The sequence below is a fragment of the Bactrocera neohumeralis genome, chromosome 4, assembly GCF_024586455.1.
Source record: "Bactrocera neohumeralis isolate Rockhampton chromosome 4, APGP_CSIRO_Bneo_wtdbg2-racon-allhic-juicebox.fasta_v2, whole genome shotgun sequence".
In the NCBI taxonomy this organism is placed as follows: Eukaryota; Metazoa; Arthropoda; class Insecta; order Diptera; family Tephritidae; genus Bactrocera; species Bactrocera neohumeralis.
In genome coordinates, this window is record NC_065921.1 from 65649151 (window position 1) to 65667527 (window position 18377).

An 18377-nucleotide genomic window follows, 5' to 3' on the forward strand; every position below is an offset into this window, starting at 1 on the left:
AAGCGAAAAGTTTGACGCGAGATTTCTCGGTTTTTCATTTTTACGATTTTTCTTAATTAAGACCTTTCGTGTTTTATTCTTATGTTTTCTTCTATAGAAATAAAGATAAATAAATTCGTAATAAAATAACTTGATTTCTTCTCCTACATTTCAAATCTGTCAGTGACTATTTTCTTGCTTTGTTTCTGATAGCAAAACCGATAAAATTGGTTTCCGTGATACCCAAAACCGATACATATTCTGTTTCGAATATCAAACCAATAATACCTGAATTCATGACACCTACTACTTTTTTTTTATCAGTTTCAATTCTGATTCCGACAACTATCAGATTCCACAACACCCCTGATTATATTTGTATTTACAAAAATTATTCACACTGTAGGCGCAGAATAAAGCTTTGTGGAGTGCAAACGAAGCATAATTGCAGATACAAATGTGTATCGAGCAACGATAACTTTTAGTGGGTTCATCTTTATGAATATAAGAACGCAGCAAGTCACGTCCATCGAAACTCCATACATTGAAGTTACAAGCACCGAACTAATAGCAGGAACAGCGAAAAGCGATACTCCCTTCCTCAGTTGCCGTCCTTAGCTAGCAAAATGTGTCAAAAGTTGAGCCCGTAGAAATCAGCCATCTTTGTTTGTTTTCATTTGAACAATGTTGCCATTGCTCAATACGCATATATAGTTTTGTACACATCTAACTTTTCAATTACAATTTTTTATAATATAAAATATCAAAACTGAAAAGAAACTATTAAAAATAGTTTATATATTTATAAATAATAGCATTCAACTCTGATTTGCGAGCTAGTTTAAGAAAACAGTGTCAAATGCATTCAGACATTTGGATTTTTTAGAAACGTAAACAACGCAGGGTTGCCAATATCGATATACTGTCAGTAATTATCAACTTTTATAATTCAATCTGCAATATGTTTGAAATTTTCATAAAATAACTCAAAATCTCGAATGATATTTACTGTTTGTTTTCAGTGTTCAAAATTATATATGCCAATTGAGCAATGGCAATTTTTCAAATGAAAACAATCAAAGATGGCTGATTTCTACGGGCTCAACTTTTGACACATTTTGCTCGCTAAGGAAAGCAACAAAAAAGCAGAAAGGTAGCAGAATCATTTACATTGGACTAACGTTGTTCGCTGATCCAACTATAAGACATACACACCGTGCAGATAAGGCTTTAAGAAAGGGTTGAACGAATGAATTTTTGTCAGATTGTCAATTGGGACTTCATAGAACTTTAACAGAATGCTCTGTTAGGTAACTCACCGGCGATTTAAGCGATAGGTTGCTTTTAGGATAGTTATAAAATATATTTACTATTATAATTCGCCCGTTCAAGTAGAAAGCTTCAAATTATATACGAAATAAGAGTATTCAAACTAATTTGATAAACCTATGATCATTTCGACGCAAAACTATCTTTATACTTTTTAGCTGCTAAATAAAAAAAATTAAAATAGTAATCCTGCTGTGCTTCATTATTTTTCAATTATTTCATAAATTCCATCACGCCTAGAATCTCACTACATTCTTACACCGTGGCACTTCAGCTTGCAACCAATCATCATGTGCCGCTATTATTTTTGATAACATCGAATTCTGAGTACATAATCATTCAATCAGTTGCTTCGGCACATACCACTCAATTTATTGCTTTGCGCTTCAGCGGCCTTTCAACAGCTCACTCGTTTTGAGTTTTACGCCATAAATTTTAGCACGTTAACTCCCACAGACGAATCTTTCATTATGGCGTTTTCATAAATCAAATCTAGCTAACAGCTGTCGGCAGCTTGTCAGCCAACTGCAAGCCGTGCACGCATTTCAACGGCATAAAGATTTGCGTGGCAGACAGCAGAAGAGGAATATTGCTGGTTTCTTCTTTTTCTTAGCGGCAGATTCTTAGTCGGAATAATTATTTTACAGAACACTTATTGCTTTTCAGAATAACTGCGCATTGCTTTCTTTTTTATAATGTTTATATGTACAGCTATTTATCTAGGTGCGGCCATGAAAACTTTGTTGTTAACTTTTTTCTTTTTATTTCTTTTATTTTATTTCACCAGGTGAAGCGTTACTTTGTTTCGTTCTGGAACGGCGTTGATTTGCGCTATCGTTTGCTGAAAGGTCCAAGGATACGCATCAGCATTGCTGGCATTATTATTTCGAGGGTGAGTACGGTCTAAAAGAATATAATTTTATATATTACAAAATCTAGTCACGATTTTAACAGGTTTTTGATAATAATAATACTATTTATCTTTCAAATGAGTTAATTAAGCATAATTGAGTTTCTACTCCTTACGTAATACAGTAAACACGCGTTATACAAAACTTTTCAGTTCACTTAAGTGATATGGCATATATTATTAATATCATTTTTTGTATATAAACTCCAGATTTAGTTAGTAGGCACATATGAAGCATGTAGTGAGTTTTAACACGAACTTTTGTCTTCAGTTCAGTAATAAGCAAACTCATAAGCTGAAACTATGCTTTACACCACTTTCGATGTTTTAAACATAGCATACTTAAATAACAGTAAAAGCTTTCATGTTGCTTTGCGTCATTTTTAACCTTTGCAAGGTCAGTTAAACGGTTATAATATGAAAATTCCTCATTTAGTACATTTGAAATTAATAATCATATTTCCCATACTCTCATTTTCAACTGAAAACTGTGAATTATTATCAGCTACCAGCAATCAGTTCACTTGTTTGCTTTTTTCATCGCTTTCTGACCACAACACTGCTACTACACAAGTACAATTAAACTTGCCATTGTTAATAAACACAATTTATTGATTGTACTTGTATAAGCAAATCAATGTAGCAATAATTTAATAGAAAAATCATAAATTTCACGGCATTCATATTTTTTTCTTTCAACTACTTATTTATAGCCGTTCAAATTACGAATTATTAGTTAACAACTTCTGTCCCACTTAGCAAACAAAAAATCACAAAAACCCAAGCAATGTACAACAAAAATCGAAATATGTATATTTTTGCTACACAGAAGCAAAAAAAGAACAGCAATTAATATACATATGTACATGCTTATGTACATATAAGAAATATAGTCGAATTCAACTACTTAGAAATTATGTATTACTAAAGAAACTGATAACATTGCTGGTGTCGGTAAAATCCCCAAATGAACACAGTAAAATATTAGTACAATATAAAAAATATAAATCTACTGAAATACAAATATTTGTTGTAAATTGTAAAATTTGAATTTACTCGCTTAAAAAAATATTTCAAATTTACGCATGTTTTGCTTAGTTATGCTTCGATAGCACTAGCAATCGATAAATATCATGCGAGTATAAGGCGCTGTTTACACAGTATGTTCGATGTGAAATATTTAGACATAATTATTTTGTACAAAATACTGAGCTAAACTTTCAAGCAAATAATTGTTATATGCTAAATATTTTCGTTTGTACGTATTTATTTGGCTTTTTTGTTGATTTATTTTTTAAATGAGTTATGATATGCTGAATTGCGGACACTTAAAGTGCTTGTTTAGTACACTAATCGCCTTGTTGGCTAACGTAGTTGATAGCGTTGCCAACTTGTAAATATTTTGTAAGAGTTTAAACATTAAGGAAAGTTATAAAATCTTTATCGAAACTATTTACTTGCTAAACATAATAATTAAACAATTTATTACGCAAGCAAAAATACTGCATGAGCTCAGCTGATATAGCGATTGAGAAAAGTTAAGATATTGCAGAGCCAATACACGTTATTGTCTCCTTGTGTCTTACTTGTCGCCTAAACCACTATATCTACCAAGTTTTAGTTTAAAAATCCGAATTTGTCGCCGCTTTGTTAGTATTTTTCACTTCTAAACGCCCCGCTGTCAATTATATGTTGTCAACTGTCAAATATTACGCAATCAAACTACTAGTAACGCCGCTATCTCATGCTCAAAAGCGAAATACAAGTGTAAAATTTAAATAAAAGTGCGAAAATTATGCGCCTTTACAAATCGGCTAATGCAAAATGTGGCAGCTGTATGCACAAGCCGCTTACGTTCCAAACGATTTTCGAACTACTGTTTGACTTGCAACTTATTTGTATATCAGCTTTATTTATCTATTTCGCACAGTTTATTTCTGCTTGTACTTTTTTTTTGATTTATTAGCATTTGATAAAATAATTGTTTGTACGCATTTATGCGTTGGACATTGAACAAATGGTTTGACGCTTGATTGCAACACACAGCGGTGCGTTAATGTCGATAACCCGTTTAAAAGTCCAACTAAATGTGCTGAACGACTATATTTTTTGCTTCGAACTTTATTTGATTGCTTGTTCATATATATTCTTAGATATATATATAAGCATTTTAAAAAGTATTTTTAATTAATTGCAATTGTTGTATAATGGCTTACGCCAGTTAAATGACTTGTCTGTTCTTAAAAGTTCTGCGTATGCGTAACACGCTGCGCTGGGTATTACTTTACTCTACTGTCAATGGAAAATCGTTGTTCTGGCCAAAATTAATTACGCAAGTAATTATTAAGTGCATATGTTGCAGCTGCGTATAGTAATTTCATATAATTTATTAATTCCTTTCTTAAAATTGTGGTAGTTAATTGTAGAGTAGAGTTTAATTTAAATTGAAATCAAGAACTTTGCGGAAATTTTACTATTTAGTAGACATAACATTCGATTTGCTCAAACGTGACTCAGTTGTTTATAAGTTACGAACAGAACTACTTAAGTTAAGTTTAAATTAAAAGAGAAAGGGTTTATATTTGGCCAATTAAACTTTTTTGCGTTCAATACACTATTGTCTGCGCAAATGCTTGAAAAAAGTTAATGTGATCAAAGTTGACGTTTCAAAAGTTCAGTTTGTGCAGTATTTAAGGCATATGGTACTTCGCTAATAACTTTAAGTACCGCCATTAATGTTATTTCGCATTATAACACTTTTAAAAACTCACGGCATACTAAGTGACCACTTGTTCAGTGTACGAAAATTCCATTAAGCTTTGATATGGATCATTTGTTTAGTGTTTCACTTATTGTAACTGAAAGTGATTGATAGAACTTCATATTTTCTTCTGAGTTGTTTTTTGCGCAATTTAGTACGAATAATGATTCAAGAATAAAATTAAAATACTTCAAAGATTTTTACTAAACTTGTTCTATACTTACTAAGCCCTTCTACTGACGATATTTTACAAAAAATTATGTAAAAATATCAATTGTTCTTTCTAAATCAGATTTGACAATAAAATTGTAAAAAAACAGTCGATGTTCACTTAAAGTTAATAAACTCCTTCGACGGTTACACTTCTGCTTACAATTCTTGATTTCTACATAAATGACCCCAAAGTATATATCGAAATCAAGCATGCATGTCCATAAATTAAAAACTCTTTAGCTCGTTAAGCCAATCAACTTTCAGTGATTGCTCAATACATTGGAGACGCTCAATCGAAATGTCGATTTGTCAACTGCAGATTGCGTAATACGCGACATTACTAAATATGGCTAATTTGCAATGCCTCTTTGATTTCTATAGCTTCAGCGATCGAAAGAAGACACAATTAAACAAGTGATGGTAAAATTTATTTACAAAAAAACACATAAAACAACAGCAACATTAATTGAAGGTCATCACAAACAGCACCGGCGGCCAAGCATCGACGCATCACTCTCGCTTGCAACTTGGTCACGCTCGCTTGACTGGGCCACCTACTTAAGACGCAATGTTGTTAACATTCGCCGTTGTTGCACGCACACACACACACTTGTAGCGGCCGATAAATCTTGCCAGAGCTGCGCAACTGTGCAATTTACGCAAAACATATAACCGCCAGCTGTCGCTATGCCCAAACGCCACAGAATTGGCCAAAGTACTTGTTAGTTGGTAGTGATGATGAGGCACATTTTCGGCTGACCATTGAAATATGAATTGCGAAAACACTGGAAATTCTGACTGATGTCGCTAGGCAGTAAAAAAGTTGTAAAAATATAATTAATGGAAAATAGCAAAAACAATGTGCTAGTTATGCAGTTTCTGGGTGTCTAGACGCGCAGAAGTTTCGCAATTTGCTATACACCTTCATGTCAACTCAACGTTTTTGCAAGAACATATCTGGGAAATTGTTTTAATCTCTTTTGCAAATAAAAAATTGCTAAAATGTTTGGTTTTTCACCGGTCTTTTTTATTTGTTTATTACTGACAGCCTGTAGTTAGCAGCTGTTTTATTACTAAGCGCTGCTGGCGTTTCTTAATTAATTCACGCATAGGCAATTAAGAACATGCGTGATTGCGCTTAAATTGTTGTCATTAATTTGTGCTTGTTTTTTCTACATTTTTTATATGTTTTTTTAATATTTCTAACCTCAAACAGGTCAATTCACAATTTTTAATTACTGCGGTTGCTAAGCGGTCTGCGTTGCGACCTTTCAGAATTTTGCCAAAATCGTATTACGGCATTTTCCTTTTGCTAACGTGGTCTCTACTACTTAGTTCGTTTGGAGAAATCAGATTAGTAACCATGATGTAAAAGCTCGAGAGACGTTCGACGACTATATGAGACTTGGGTTCAATCGCAGATTCTGAACAACATACGATAGTTCCAAGGCAATTTTCCGCATGCCATTCCTGGCATGTAAAATTTTCTAATGAAATTCATCAAAAGTTCGGAAATGCTTCATAACCGCTAATTTGTCGGTAAAATTGCGATACGCAGCGTGAAAAAAGGGCGTTATATATAAAGTTGACTTTGCCGATACATATAGTATAATTTAGATTATTTTCAATTTTTTCATCAGTTGGTTATCAAGTAGATCCACCATTATTTTTTTATGATGCGTTTTCATACTTTTCAGTATAATCATGATGAAGACCAGTCTGAGGCAGTCACATTTCTTGATGAATCCATAGCTGCAATATAAGATTTACGAACCATTAAGCATCTACACAACTAAAATTTATTTCAATACCTAAGTATAACCTCAAATTTTGCGTAAACCAAAACCCGAAAGTTGAAGATATGACTAACAATGATTTAATTTTATGCCCGAATTTGGTTTATTAAGTTTGCTACGACGCTTTAAAAGTCAGTGACTCTATAAAGTATATATATTATTGTTCTGCGTGATCAGCTGTGCCTATTTAGCCATATCCATCTATCTGCCCGCCTTTCCATCTATATATCCATGAACTAGATTTCTCCTCAGGAAGCTGGTCATTAACCACTGCTATAGGATATTACTTCCATACAAACTGAACGATCAAATTCAAGATTTTGTATGGAAAGCGAAATCAACGATGCAATATCCGAAGAATTTTTCTAGAGCGGACCATTATATCATATAGCTGTCATACATACAATTAAACTAAGGCAATAACAAATTAATAATATGAATTACACCCCTCAAAACGAAAATTAAACGGTGTTACCGCAGACAACTAAAAATATAGGTCGCATTCAAGTTGTCTATCAATTAGTATACTCCTTTCCTGAATTTCCTGAATTTCCTGATTTCAATTCTCTGCTGGTCAATTACATTTTCTTGGCTAACAATTTAATAATCAAGTGGACTTCTGAGTTTTTTGTGCACTTCATATACGAGTATTTGCCCAAGAAACTGTTGACTAGAGTTTCCAACACTGCATACGCCAGCTATGCACTTAAACGCGACTGCATATTACTTCAAATTGCTTAATTGGCATTTTACATAATTTTCGGTACGAGTATATTTGTCAAAAGTATTGCGTCAATTTTTTTAAAGCCACACGCCTAAACCTCACACACACCGCGCGCGCTCAGCATGCGCGTACAAATTAATACGAACTCTGCATCACACATACGAGTATAGAGCAAACAAAAAACAGCAACAACGCGCCAACATATATCCGCATATACCGCATGAGACCGAGCGCGGTGTACGGTGCGCGGGCGACGGCACAACGTCACACCGAGGCATTAACTTTGAATTAAAATAAATGTATTTGCAGATATATTTCACTGCATGCCGCAGCGCCCAGCGCGGATATAATTTTTTCGCAATTTTCATAGCGGCGCCGCTCTATTCAGCGTCCAAAAACTATAACAGCGACGGTGTTACCGGTTTACTTTCGCAAGTCGAATGACAGACAGAATTCACGCCTTTGACAACCGTCACAAAAACGTGTGATTTACTTATTTTTTTGGCCAAATTGTTGTTGCTGCTTTTTGTCTGCCGTCGTTTGGGTTTGGTCATTTGCAGACTAAACGCGCTAGATTTCCGCAAGGAGCCGTCGAGACTGATACAGTATCGGTCACAGCAGCGCAATTTTGTTCCTATTTCACTGGCAACACACTCTGCACATGCGTGCCGCTGTGTGTGTGGCTGCAGTCAACTGTGAAGCCACCAATGATTTATTGACTGCTGTTTATATTAATTTTCTGCGCTTACAGTGCTTTACTTAGTAAGTCATTCAAGAGTTCACATACTTAATTTATTTTCCTACGAATTAGAGATTTGCGCAAATTTGCTTATAGCCAGCAATAAATCTTAACGACTGTCAATTGGCGTGCGTGTGCGCGCTGCGTTTGGTTGGTGGTAAATACTCAAGGAAAATTGCTGTTGCAAGCGGCTGGCGTAGCGTTTTGGATAAGCTAGCTGATTGAATTTTCACATATATTTGTATGTAGTAGGTATGTATGTTTATATATCTGTAAGTGTGTATATATGTTCGTTTATATGCATGCTTGCGCCACATTTATTTACTTAAGTTGGACAACTTGTAGGCCCACGCGCTGATAGCTTCAAATTTATTTCGCTGCTATTGCAACACACCAATTTAGTAATACCGTTATACATGTTTGTTGTTGTTTTATTTGTTGTCTTAATGCTTAAAAAATATAAATTTATTTTTTTACAGAAGTTTTGCCTATATTTACAATATCTTATCACAATTTTTATGATGGCGGCTTCACTGTTTATGCCACAAAAAACGTTACACAGCGAGCTGCAACGACTGGACAGTGTTTCAGCGCTCTGCATACCACTTACAACTACCATATGTTGTTGTTATATATTTCATTTATCAATTTATTTGTTTTTTCTTTGTATTTTTTTTTTTTTTTTTTGTGCGGCTTGCACTTTTTCCTCTGCCGCGTACATTGTGCTTGCATAATGGTCAAAAGTACGCCCACACGCGTGGCCGACAACAATGTGTTCGTACTATTACTTTACCACAGTACTGTCTGCCATATTTCACAATTGCACGCCACTTTTTTGGCGATTTGTTGTTGGCGGGGTCAAGCATTTGATTGTTGCTCTGTTTTCAAATGACTTTTCCTTTATCGTTATTTGCAAAATTGAATTTTAACAACCGCCTTTCCAACGTTGGCGCGCTACCGTCATTTCCACATGGATACATACATATATAGCATATATAAACCCGACTTGGCATATCTGGCTTAACGTAGAAAATTTATTTCGTTTGCCGTTTGCAAGTCACCACCGAATGCAGCGCTCATAAACATATCACAGGTATTTACATAGCGTATAACGGTTATCTGCAGGGTCTATGGATCACAATCCGCTAGTACTTTGTTATTTTCTAACTATCCGTGGCAGAGTGCAATAGAGCAATAATTTATTTTATGCAACACTTGGCAGCTGATAAATACATTTATGGCTTGACATATTTTATGCATTGTTTTCACGCTGCCTCTAATGGCATTCCGATAGTTGGAAAGAAATAAAAAGTAATAAGACTTTGTTCATAATTTTACAATCCTAATTTATTTTTCAACATTTATGTTGTTCCCCTCCCACCATGCTTTTCCCAATCCTTGAAGCAGTTGTTAAAGTCTTCAATTCACTTAAAACGATTCCCCCGGAGCGGTCCTTTGACGGTCCTTTTTACGAATAGCCTCGCACAACTGACGCACAACACTCAAATAGTATTCCTTGTTGACAGTTTAGTCGGTCGGAAGGAATTCGGAGCGCACCACACGTCGATAATCGAAGAACCTTGATTTTTGAGCTGCTTTGACATGGTTTTTTCGGCTTCGGCTCACCTTTCCCACGATATTCGGCCGATTTATCGTCTGTTTCCAGGTTGTAAGTATAGATCCAAGACTCATCGCCAGAAATAATACGTTTAATGACATCGGGATAGTCGGAAAGCAGTTTTTCACAAACGTTAACGCGACGCTGTTCTTCAAAAAAATTTTGTGATTTTGGCTTCCACTTTTCTTAGGCTCAATTGATCTTTCAAAATAGCTTTCACTGATACTTTCAACACTCCAATGATCCCAGTAAGATCTCTGTCTTTTAATCGTCGATACTCAAGCACCAATTCCTTTATTTTATTAACGTGTTGATCATCAGTTGATGTTGATGGCCGTCCTGGGCGTTGTTCGTCGTCAACGAGTTTTCGTCCCTTCTTTGAATAATTTGTACCAATCTAAAACACTTGATTGCGACAAACAATTATCACCGAAATTTAGTTCCGCACACAAAACTTATTGGAACATCTTTGATGAATAATTTTACTGTTCATACAAATCGCCGAATGTGCTTCAGAAAGACAAGCGTAAACCAAACACTAATGTTTATTTTGATGTGACATTTGGCACAGATGTTAACAATGGTTCCAAGATAGACGACTAAGAAGTAATGAGTGACAACAGTGACATGGGAGCCTATTCGCGAGTGCGACGACTGTTTGTTTGTTGACAGAAGATATTTCTGATTAAATATTCTTGCTTCATTTGCTTCGCTTCCTTATCCATTCTGGAGAAAGCAGAACTAACGGCGCGGTTGTTGAGGTAAATTATATCAATATCGTCGGTGTACATCAGCAGCTGTAAACTCTTTTCCATTTAGTTCTGAATTATTTTCTCCAAGAGTAAGTTGAAGAAGTCGCACGAAAGGTAGTCGCCTTATCTGAAACCTCGTTTGGTATCGAACGGCTCGGAGAGGTGCTTCCCGATCCTAACGGTGCATTTAGTATTGCTCAACTCAGTTTACGCAGCTGTATTAGTTTTGCGGGGATACCAAATTCAGACATTGTAGAATAAAGACCGCTGCTTTTCATGCAGCCCAAAGCAGCTTTGAAATCGACAAAGATATGGTGTGTGTCGGTTCTCTTTTCAAGGGTCTTTTCCAAGATTTGGCGCAAGGTGGTGGTCAATTGTTGATTTTCCAGGCCCAAAGCCACACTGATAAGGTCCAATCAGTTTGTTGACGGTGGGCTTTAATCTTTCACACAGTACGCTCGATAGAACCTTGTTTGCGATGCTGAGGAGGTTTAACCCTCGGTAGTTGGCATAGATTGTGGTGTCCCCCTTTTTGTGGATAGGCAGAACACACCGTATTCGTAGAAGCTGATGCACCGATGCGCCGTCTAAAGTTATGAACTAAAAAAGTGACGAAAAAAATAGCCCTATATTGTCAAAAGTGTGCTCAATAATGTACAAAAGGTCCGAATAAAATTACTAAACCTTCGAAAAAAAGTTTTTTTTTTACCTCCGTTAAAAGACAGCGGCTACGCTGGCGAGGTCATGTCGTCCGAATGAACAAAAACTCTCCAGTTCAAAAAGTATTCGACACAGTACCCGCCGGAGAAAGAGGAATGACCAGGTGGAGAAAGACCTGGCTTCGCTTAGAGTATCCAATTGGCGCCACATTGTGAAAAGAAGAAACGACTGGCGCGCTGTTGTTGACTCGGCTATAACCGCGGAAGGAGAAGAAGAAGAGTAGTTATCTCAAGTTAAAATACAACATTAGCGACAGCAAAACTTCATTAATAAGTCAATAGCTATATGTTTATTTATTTTGTCAAATAACTTTTCGGTTTTAAGCACTTTCACACAATCAGTATTCACGAATTTGTATTTGATTTGCGAATTATTAAATGTTAAATAGCTAAACTTTATTTCGTAGTGATGTAACTAGCTTTTCATAACTTTTATATTCGATAAATTTTCTAATTATCGCCTTATTAGCGATGTGCATGGTGTCGAAGCGAGTCGCGTCATTTGATGTATAAACATGGATTCTCCTTGCATATAATTTCCTCAATATATATGTACATAGGTGTAGTTACTTAGGTGCATTGAACCTTTTTGTGCGGACAGCAACTCTGCGGTGTTGCATGCAAATTTCCACTCACATTGCTTTTAAGCGATAATAATGAATGCTTTTAATGAGCAAATCAGCGAAACACAAATCAATACCAAGAACAATTCGTTAACTTTATGCACTTGTCAATGATTGAATTATCATCGAATTTTGGTCATAAAAATCGCATCAAGGACACATACGAAATGTTATTAATTTTCAACCGAATCGCACAATAAACATTATAAATGCCAGCACGCAGATGTGTTAAAAAATGTTTGCAACAAATGTAGAAATATTGGAGAATATATATAAAAACAACAGCAGACGCTGCTCATTTGACAGCCGAAGCAGAACGCCGTTGATCTACCGTGTTTTAATCAAAATGCAGCGCAGCAAGCGACCGTCTTTGTGCGTGACAGACAAAACTGGAAATTTTTCAACTTTTTCATATTTTTACAACATTTTGATGTCAAATAGACATATTTGCCACACATTGCCTGCACTCAACTCACGATTTCTAGCAGGCGCTTTAGACCTTTGCGCCATTTACCAACTGTTAAGTGGTCGCAAATATATAAACAATAATTTTTAGGCACTCAGAACAGCAGCATTCCAGCTATAGCTTCTGCGCAAGCGCGCCTGCAACACTTACACGCTTCAACGTACAGCGCTCACCTTCAGCGGCAATGCAATTGCATTCAAATTTTAATATCAAGTGGATTGAAACTAGTTCAAATACTTATCTTGAATGTATGGGAAGTACAGCAACCGCGCTGAACGACTTTGACTTTATTTTTGTCTTGACTTTGTGTATTGTCGAATGTTGCTGCCACTATGTACTGTCTAACTGATATACTTGGTTGCATTGCAAGCAGAGAGCATCACCACCACATGATGCACGAAAAATGTAAGACGAATCACGCTTCCACGCTTCTTCGCCACTAACGCGCACTCTATCAGCTGTTGCCAACAGCTGCTGCAGTCAATTTTTATTTTTTGTCTTGTTTTTGTGTGTCTATTTACTTCATTGGCTGCTGTGCATCTGCAGCATTGCAACGGAAATTGGTTTCCGCTTTGTGTTTGCCTGGCATATGCAAATAATTCGCACTTGTAGTAAATTGCAATTGCATTGTCAGCCCGTTGTAAGGCCATTACATGCGCGCGCGTATAGATCATGCATCTTCGGCTACCGCTTGGCACCATAAACAAAGCTCAGCTTTACTATTTGCCTTTAAAATAGCAGCTCAATAGCTGTTTGCTGTTTTCCTCTACCGATCACTTTATCGTTATACCGACTACTACGTCGCTGACGCAACTCGTATGCGCTTAATGACAGCGCCAACAGCAACAATGTACTTAGCATAGCCCATGCGAATGCCAACCACATTTCGTTGCGGCCTCCCTCGGCATTCCGTTGGAAATCTTAACATTTCCATTGCATAATACCACTAATATTGGATTTTAAAGGTTAGTAAATTGCAATGGCCGTTTCGTTATTATATTTGTGTGTGTGTTTGTATATATATGTACAGCGCAAAAACCGTCGTTCGTTTCATTCGAAGATGTTACTTTTTCAACTAACTGCACATTACTGTAACTGTTGTGCTGGCAATAGCATCGTTTTGGCTTGTCAAAGCATAACAAATGTTTTTGCTATTGCTTGTTGTTGTTTCTTTTTATTTCAATCAATTACCGTTAGTTTCGTACGTAGCATCCATTATCAGCTGGCGTCTAACTGTTGGCACGAAAAGGTTAAACGTGTTCCAGCTGATGGTTGTGGCAAATGGTTTTTCGTTTGAGACTTCTTCACTTTTGATTACCGGTTTTGATCGTAGTTTTTTCTCATATTCATTTATTACTTTTGGCTAAACATTTTCGTAGCGTAGTTGCAATTTCGAAAGGGCAAAAGGTAGCTGTAACAGGTGCAGTTTTGTACATAATCACCTTTACATTTGCCACTTTGAATTTCACTTTTCCACTTTGCATTGCAACAAAATCAAACTGCACCTAATGCTCCCATTCTTGTAAACTTTAAGCTATGAATACTTTCAATTTATATATTGGATTTTTGGTAGCTATCAGTTGCTAAGTAATATTTTATGCTTATCGATAATTAATCGATTTCTTCTTCTTATTAGTTGGCGTAGACACCGCTTACGCGGTTATAGCCGAGTTTGGGATCAGGTCAATTGTTGATTTTCCAGGCCTGAAGCCACACTAATAAGGTGCAATCAGTTTGTTAACGGTGAGCTTTAGTCCTTCACACAGTACGCTCGATAGAACCTTAAATGCCATGTTGAGGAGGCTTATCCCACGGTATGCGCAGATTGTGAGGCCTCCCTTTTTGTAGATTGGGCAGGGCACACTTAAATTCTAATCGTCTACAAAGAAGCTAATGCATGCTCCTTATCAGTTCTTTATCACCGTATTTGAATAGCTCGGCCGACAATACATCGGCCCCGACGCTTTGTTGCTCTCCACATCGTACCAGCTATTCTTTTGCCTTTTCCGAAAAACAATAGTTTCGCTTGCAGCTGTACGCTAGAAGCTTGAAAGGATTAAAAAAAATAGTAGTTAAGCTTTTCTTATATTTCTTTTAACCGTACGCCCGCAGTAGGTGTTTGATCGTTCTCAATCTACATGCTTACATTATAATTGTCCGCTACATCAGTAAATTGAATTTATTATATACTAGAGCAACAAGCGGGCACTGTTGTTAGTGTGTAAAACATTCCGCTGACATTGTAAACACAGCTGCATTTATTATTATACATGATTTATATCATGATTAGTAATTTATTTAAGCTAATTTTAAAGTTTGATTGACACTTGTGGTGTTACAGAAATCGTATGCTAATTCCAAATTGACGGCAATGATCCATGGGCGTTGTAAAAATGCTTAGAAACACCTCTGTATATTACTTATGCCAACTAAATAGGAAACTCAAGTAGACTTATATACTTGTATAATTGATATTATAATATTTAAATACTGATATTTTTGTTATCGATAATTGTGCTCAACTGCCGTCGCCATAACTTGCAATTTAAGCCAAATTAATCCAAAACATATTTTGAAGAAAATTTATGTAACATTTCTGCACTCGTTTCTTTCACTTTTTTCTTTCGTATTAATTTTGTCGAAAAAAATGTCACCTCATTTCGTTGACAACTTCTGACTTCCTACTCAAGTACTGCCACTCGGCCAATTTGGCATCTGAAACACGTAAACACCGGTCATATTGTTGTCATTCATTCGTTACATTGTTATTTATTTCATTTGTTTATTTCATTTTATTTTTCTTTTTCTTTTTGATTTTTTCATTACACAATAATCTCAATTTCGTGTTTTTCTTTTTTTCTCATTTTTTGCGCCAAAATGTGACTTCACAACGGCTTTTGCGCATATTTTTACGAAAATATATGTGGTGATGACAACAGGGAAGAGATGCAACACCATACCTGGAAAGGAATCGTGTCGGACGAGATGCCATCGATTCAGCGGCTGCCTTAACCGATATGGGTAAATATTTATTCCGTGAGCGCCGTTTGCCCGTCTACGATATTGCTGTCGCGATAACCAAGTGAGTAAAGCACGCAGAAAATTTACAAAAAACAAAATAAGTAAAAAAAAATTAAAAAGAAAGAAATATTAAAAAAACTTAAAAAATTTACAAAAAAAAAAATATTAAAAAAAAACTTAGAAATTATACAATAAAAAAAATTAAAGCAGAAATAAAATTACAAGTATAAAAAATAAAAATTGAAATCAAAAAATCAAAGCAGCGCAGCTGAGAAGGCAGGTGTGAACATTTAATTGGCGCACTTGCCGACAGTTGTCGTCATAATACTGTAGAGATTTTTCTCCACATTTTTACAATAATTCTTTCAAATGCTCCAAATTCTTTTGTCTTATTTTCATTTAAAATATGTCTATTTCTTAACACTTAAAAACTTCTTTTGCTATTTTTCTTGCTGTTTAACTACTTTTCTACACTTTATTTCGTTTATCGTAAAAATTCAATACGCATATACTCAAATGTATACATAATACAGGTATGATATGTGTCGAAGACGTAAAGGCGGTCGTTGCACCAAAGGCACTGCGGGTAAAAATCTGAAATCTACCATTTTTTACAACTAGTTTCTTAAGTAGTTCGAAATCTTAATTTGTTTGGAAATTAACCTGAATAATACATTTGAAGCTTTTTTATGGGGTTTATCGTAAGAATATCAATTGACGAAAGCGCACATATGTATGTACAGTGTAACGTGTTAACTGTTAGCGGCAAACATTTACAGCACATAGTACATACTATACATTAAAAACACGAAAATAACAGTAAACTTCGCAACAACAAAATGTAAAAGTGTTTGAATACACAAACAAGAACACCACATAAGTGCACACATACTCACACATTCAAGTTTTTATTTCAGCACATTCAAAATTACACTGATGTTACAAATATCGTAGATTGAATACATATCTTACGCTAACGGTTTTATTATTTTGATGGTTGGTTGGTGTCTGTTCGTTTTTAGACAGTCCTAATTCAGTAAATGTAAAATTTAACAGTTTTAAGTGCTTTCAAAACGAGCTATAATCTAATATCGTAAATCTAAGTTGGCGGATAATACAGAAGTTTTACTAATTTGAGTATTGAAATGCATAATAAAAATAAAAGGAGTTGGGCTTTTTGAATTTTATATTTAATAACTGCATATTGTTTCTATATGAAGCAAAATAATTAAAAGATTTTTTATAATAGAAGCTGTGTTGAAGTGCCTTATTTTTAGCACTGTGTAGTAATATCGTAAATTAAAGTTGCTCTTTTACAGAGCTCTCATAATTCGGAGAAATCAATAATTCAGAGAAGTCTACGTGAATCTTTTTTTCTACTAAGACTTATATCGTAAATTTAAAATATATCGTAATTTAGTCACATTCGTTACAATTAAGTCAGTTTTAAGTTTTGCAGTTATTTTAAGCCTTTTAAAGCGAAAAGCAATAGAAAAAGTTTCGAGATTTTGGTGCACAAGCATATATCGTAAGTTATAAATATCGTATGCAAGAGTTTTAGCCAAAGTACTTTTCTAATTTAAGCGTTTTATGATGAAAAACTGCGATATAATAATAAATTAGTAATATCGTAATCATATATCGTAAATTTAAATTATGCTATTTGCAAGCAATTGGTTGAAAATACATAAAAATAAAATACAATAACATCGCAGAGGGGATAATTTTGTCGTGTGAACCTTACGCTAACTTAATAAAATATAATAAGCTAGCTTAAGTAGACTACTTCAATTATCCGAAGAACATTCTACATCACACCCTTTACTGACTAAATTTAAACAACAAAACTTGCTAATTCTATTAAATCTCCTCTTTGATATGAACTCCTTTTTAAGCCTTAATATAAATTTAGTAAATATAATATCGTATTTAATAACTTATTTTCTCATTAACTTTAAAAACAACTCGTTTCGCAACACAGACTTGATATGTGCAGACGTACAACAGCTTATGGCGAATGTAATCGTGGTACAGCAGGTAAATGTCAATTTGACGCAAAAAAACGAAGTGTACATAAAGAAAAAGAGGAGTTTGAAGCGCAATAAAAAGCAGAAAACTTTACGTTATAAAATAAAACAGAAACACAAATGTCATTTAAGCATTCGTCACATCAAATCATTCAAACTGTGTGTAATATTTCTCGTTGACTCGAATCTCAAGCACGTTTACTCTTCAACTATTCTTTACTCTCGCCTTAAAACAGAGCACGTGATATTCTTTGAAAACTTGTATTTGTAAAATAAACAAAAATTATATTTCCTTTTACTAAACGTGTAAATATGTCGAAAGTGATTAAGCGCATTTCACACGCTTGCAGCGCTTAATGTCAAAGATGCGCGCAGCTGATACCCACTGCTGACAGTACTGTGATATTTTCTTTCCTACAGTCAAAGTTTATTTTAAATCTTTTTGAACTCTGCTATCTTATAAGTATTACTTTATGCTTTAAATGTTTTACCATATTTTATCTAAAGTTATATTTATTATTATTTTTTTTAATATTCTGTTTATACACCTTTTTCTAACCAATAGTATGTATTGTATTTTCGATTATAGCAAGTCATTCAATTTAAGTCATAAATAGTATAATAATATATTTTTTGGCATTTAGTTCCTCAGAAGATTTTTTCACAAACAATTAACGTTTAAAATTTCCAATAAATCCTT

The 18377-nt window shown here is 34.9% G+C and overlaps 1 protein-coding gene across 7 annotated transcripts in view; it reads left to right on the top strand.

The window, feature by feature from the left end:
* LOC126757634 (A disintegrin and metalloproteinase with thrombospondin motifs 5) overlaps nucleotides 1-18377 on the top strand; it is a 160593-nt gene that overhangs the window by 129808 nt on the left and 12408 nt on the right. For all 7 annotated transcript variants that reach the window (XM_050471694.1, XM_050471696.1, XM_050471697.1 and 4 more), the window contains exons 8-10: nucleotides 2096-2200; nucleotides 15569-15711; nucleotides 16184-16236. In XM_050471694.1, the coding sequence (XP_050327651.1) occupies nucleotides 2096-2200; nucleotides 15569-15711; nucleotides 16184-16236 (301 nt within the window). The remainder of the gene's footprint in view (nucleotides 1-2095; nucleotides 2201-15568; nucleotides 15712-16183; nucleotides 16237-18377) is intronic.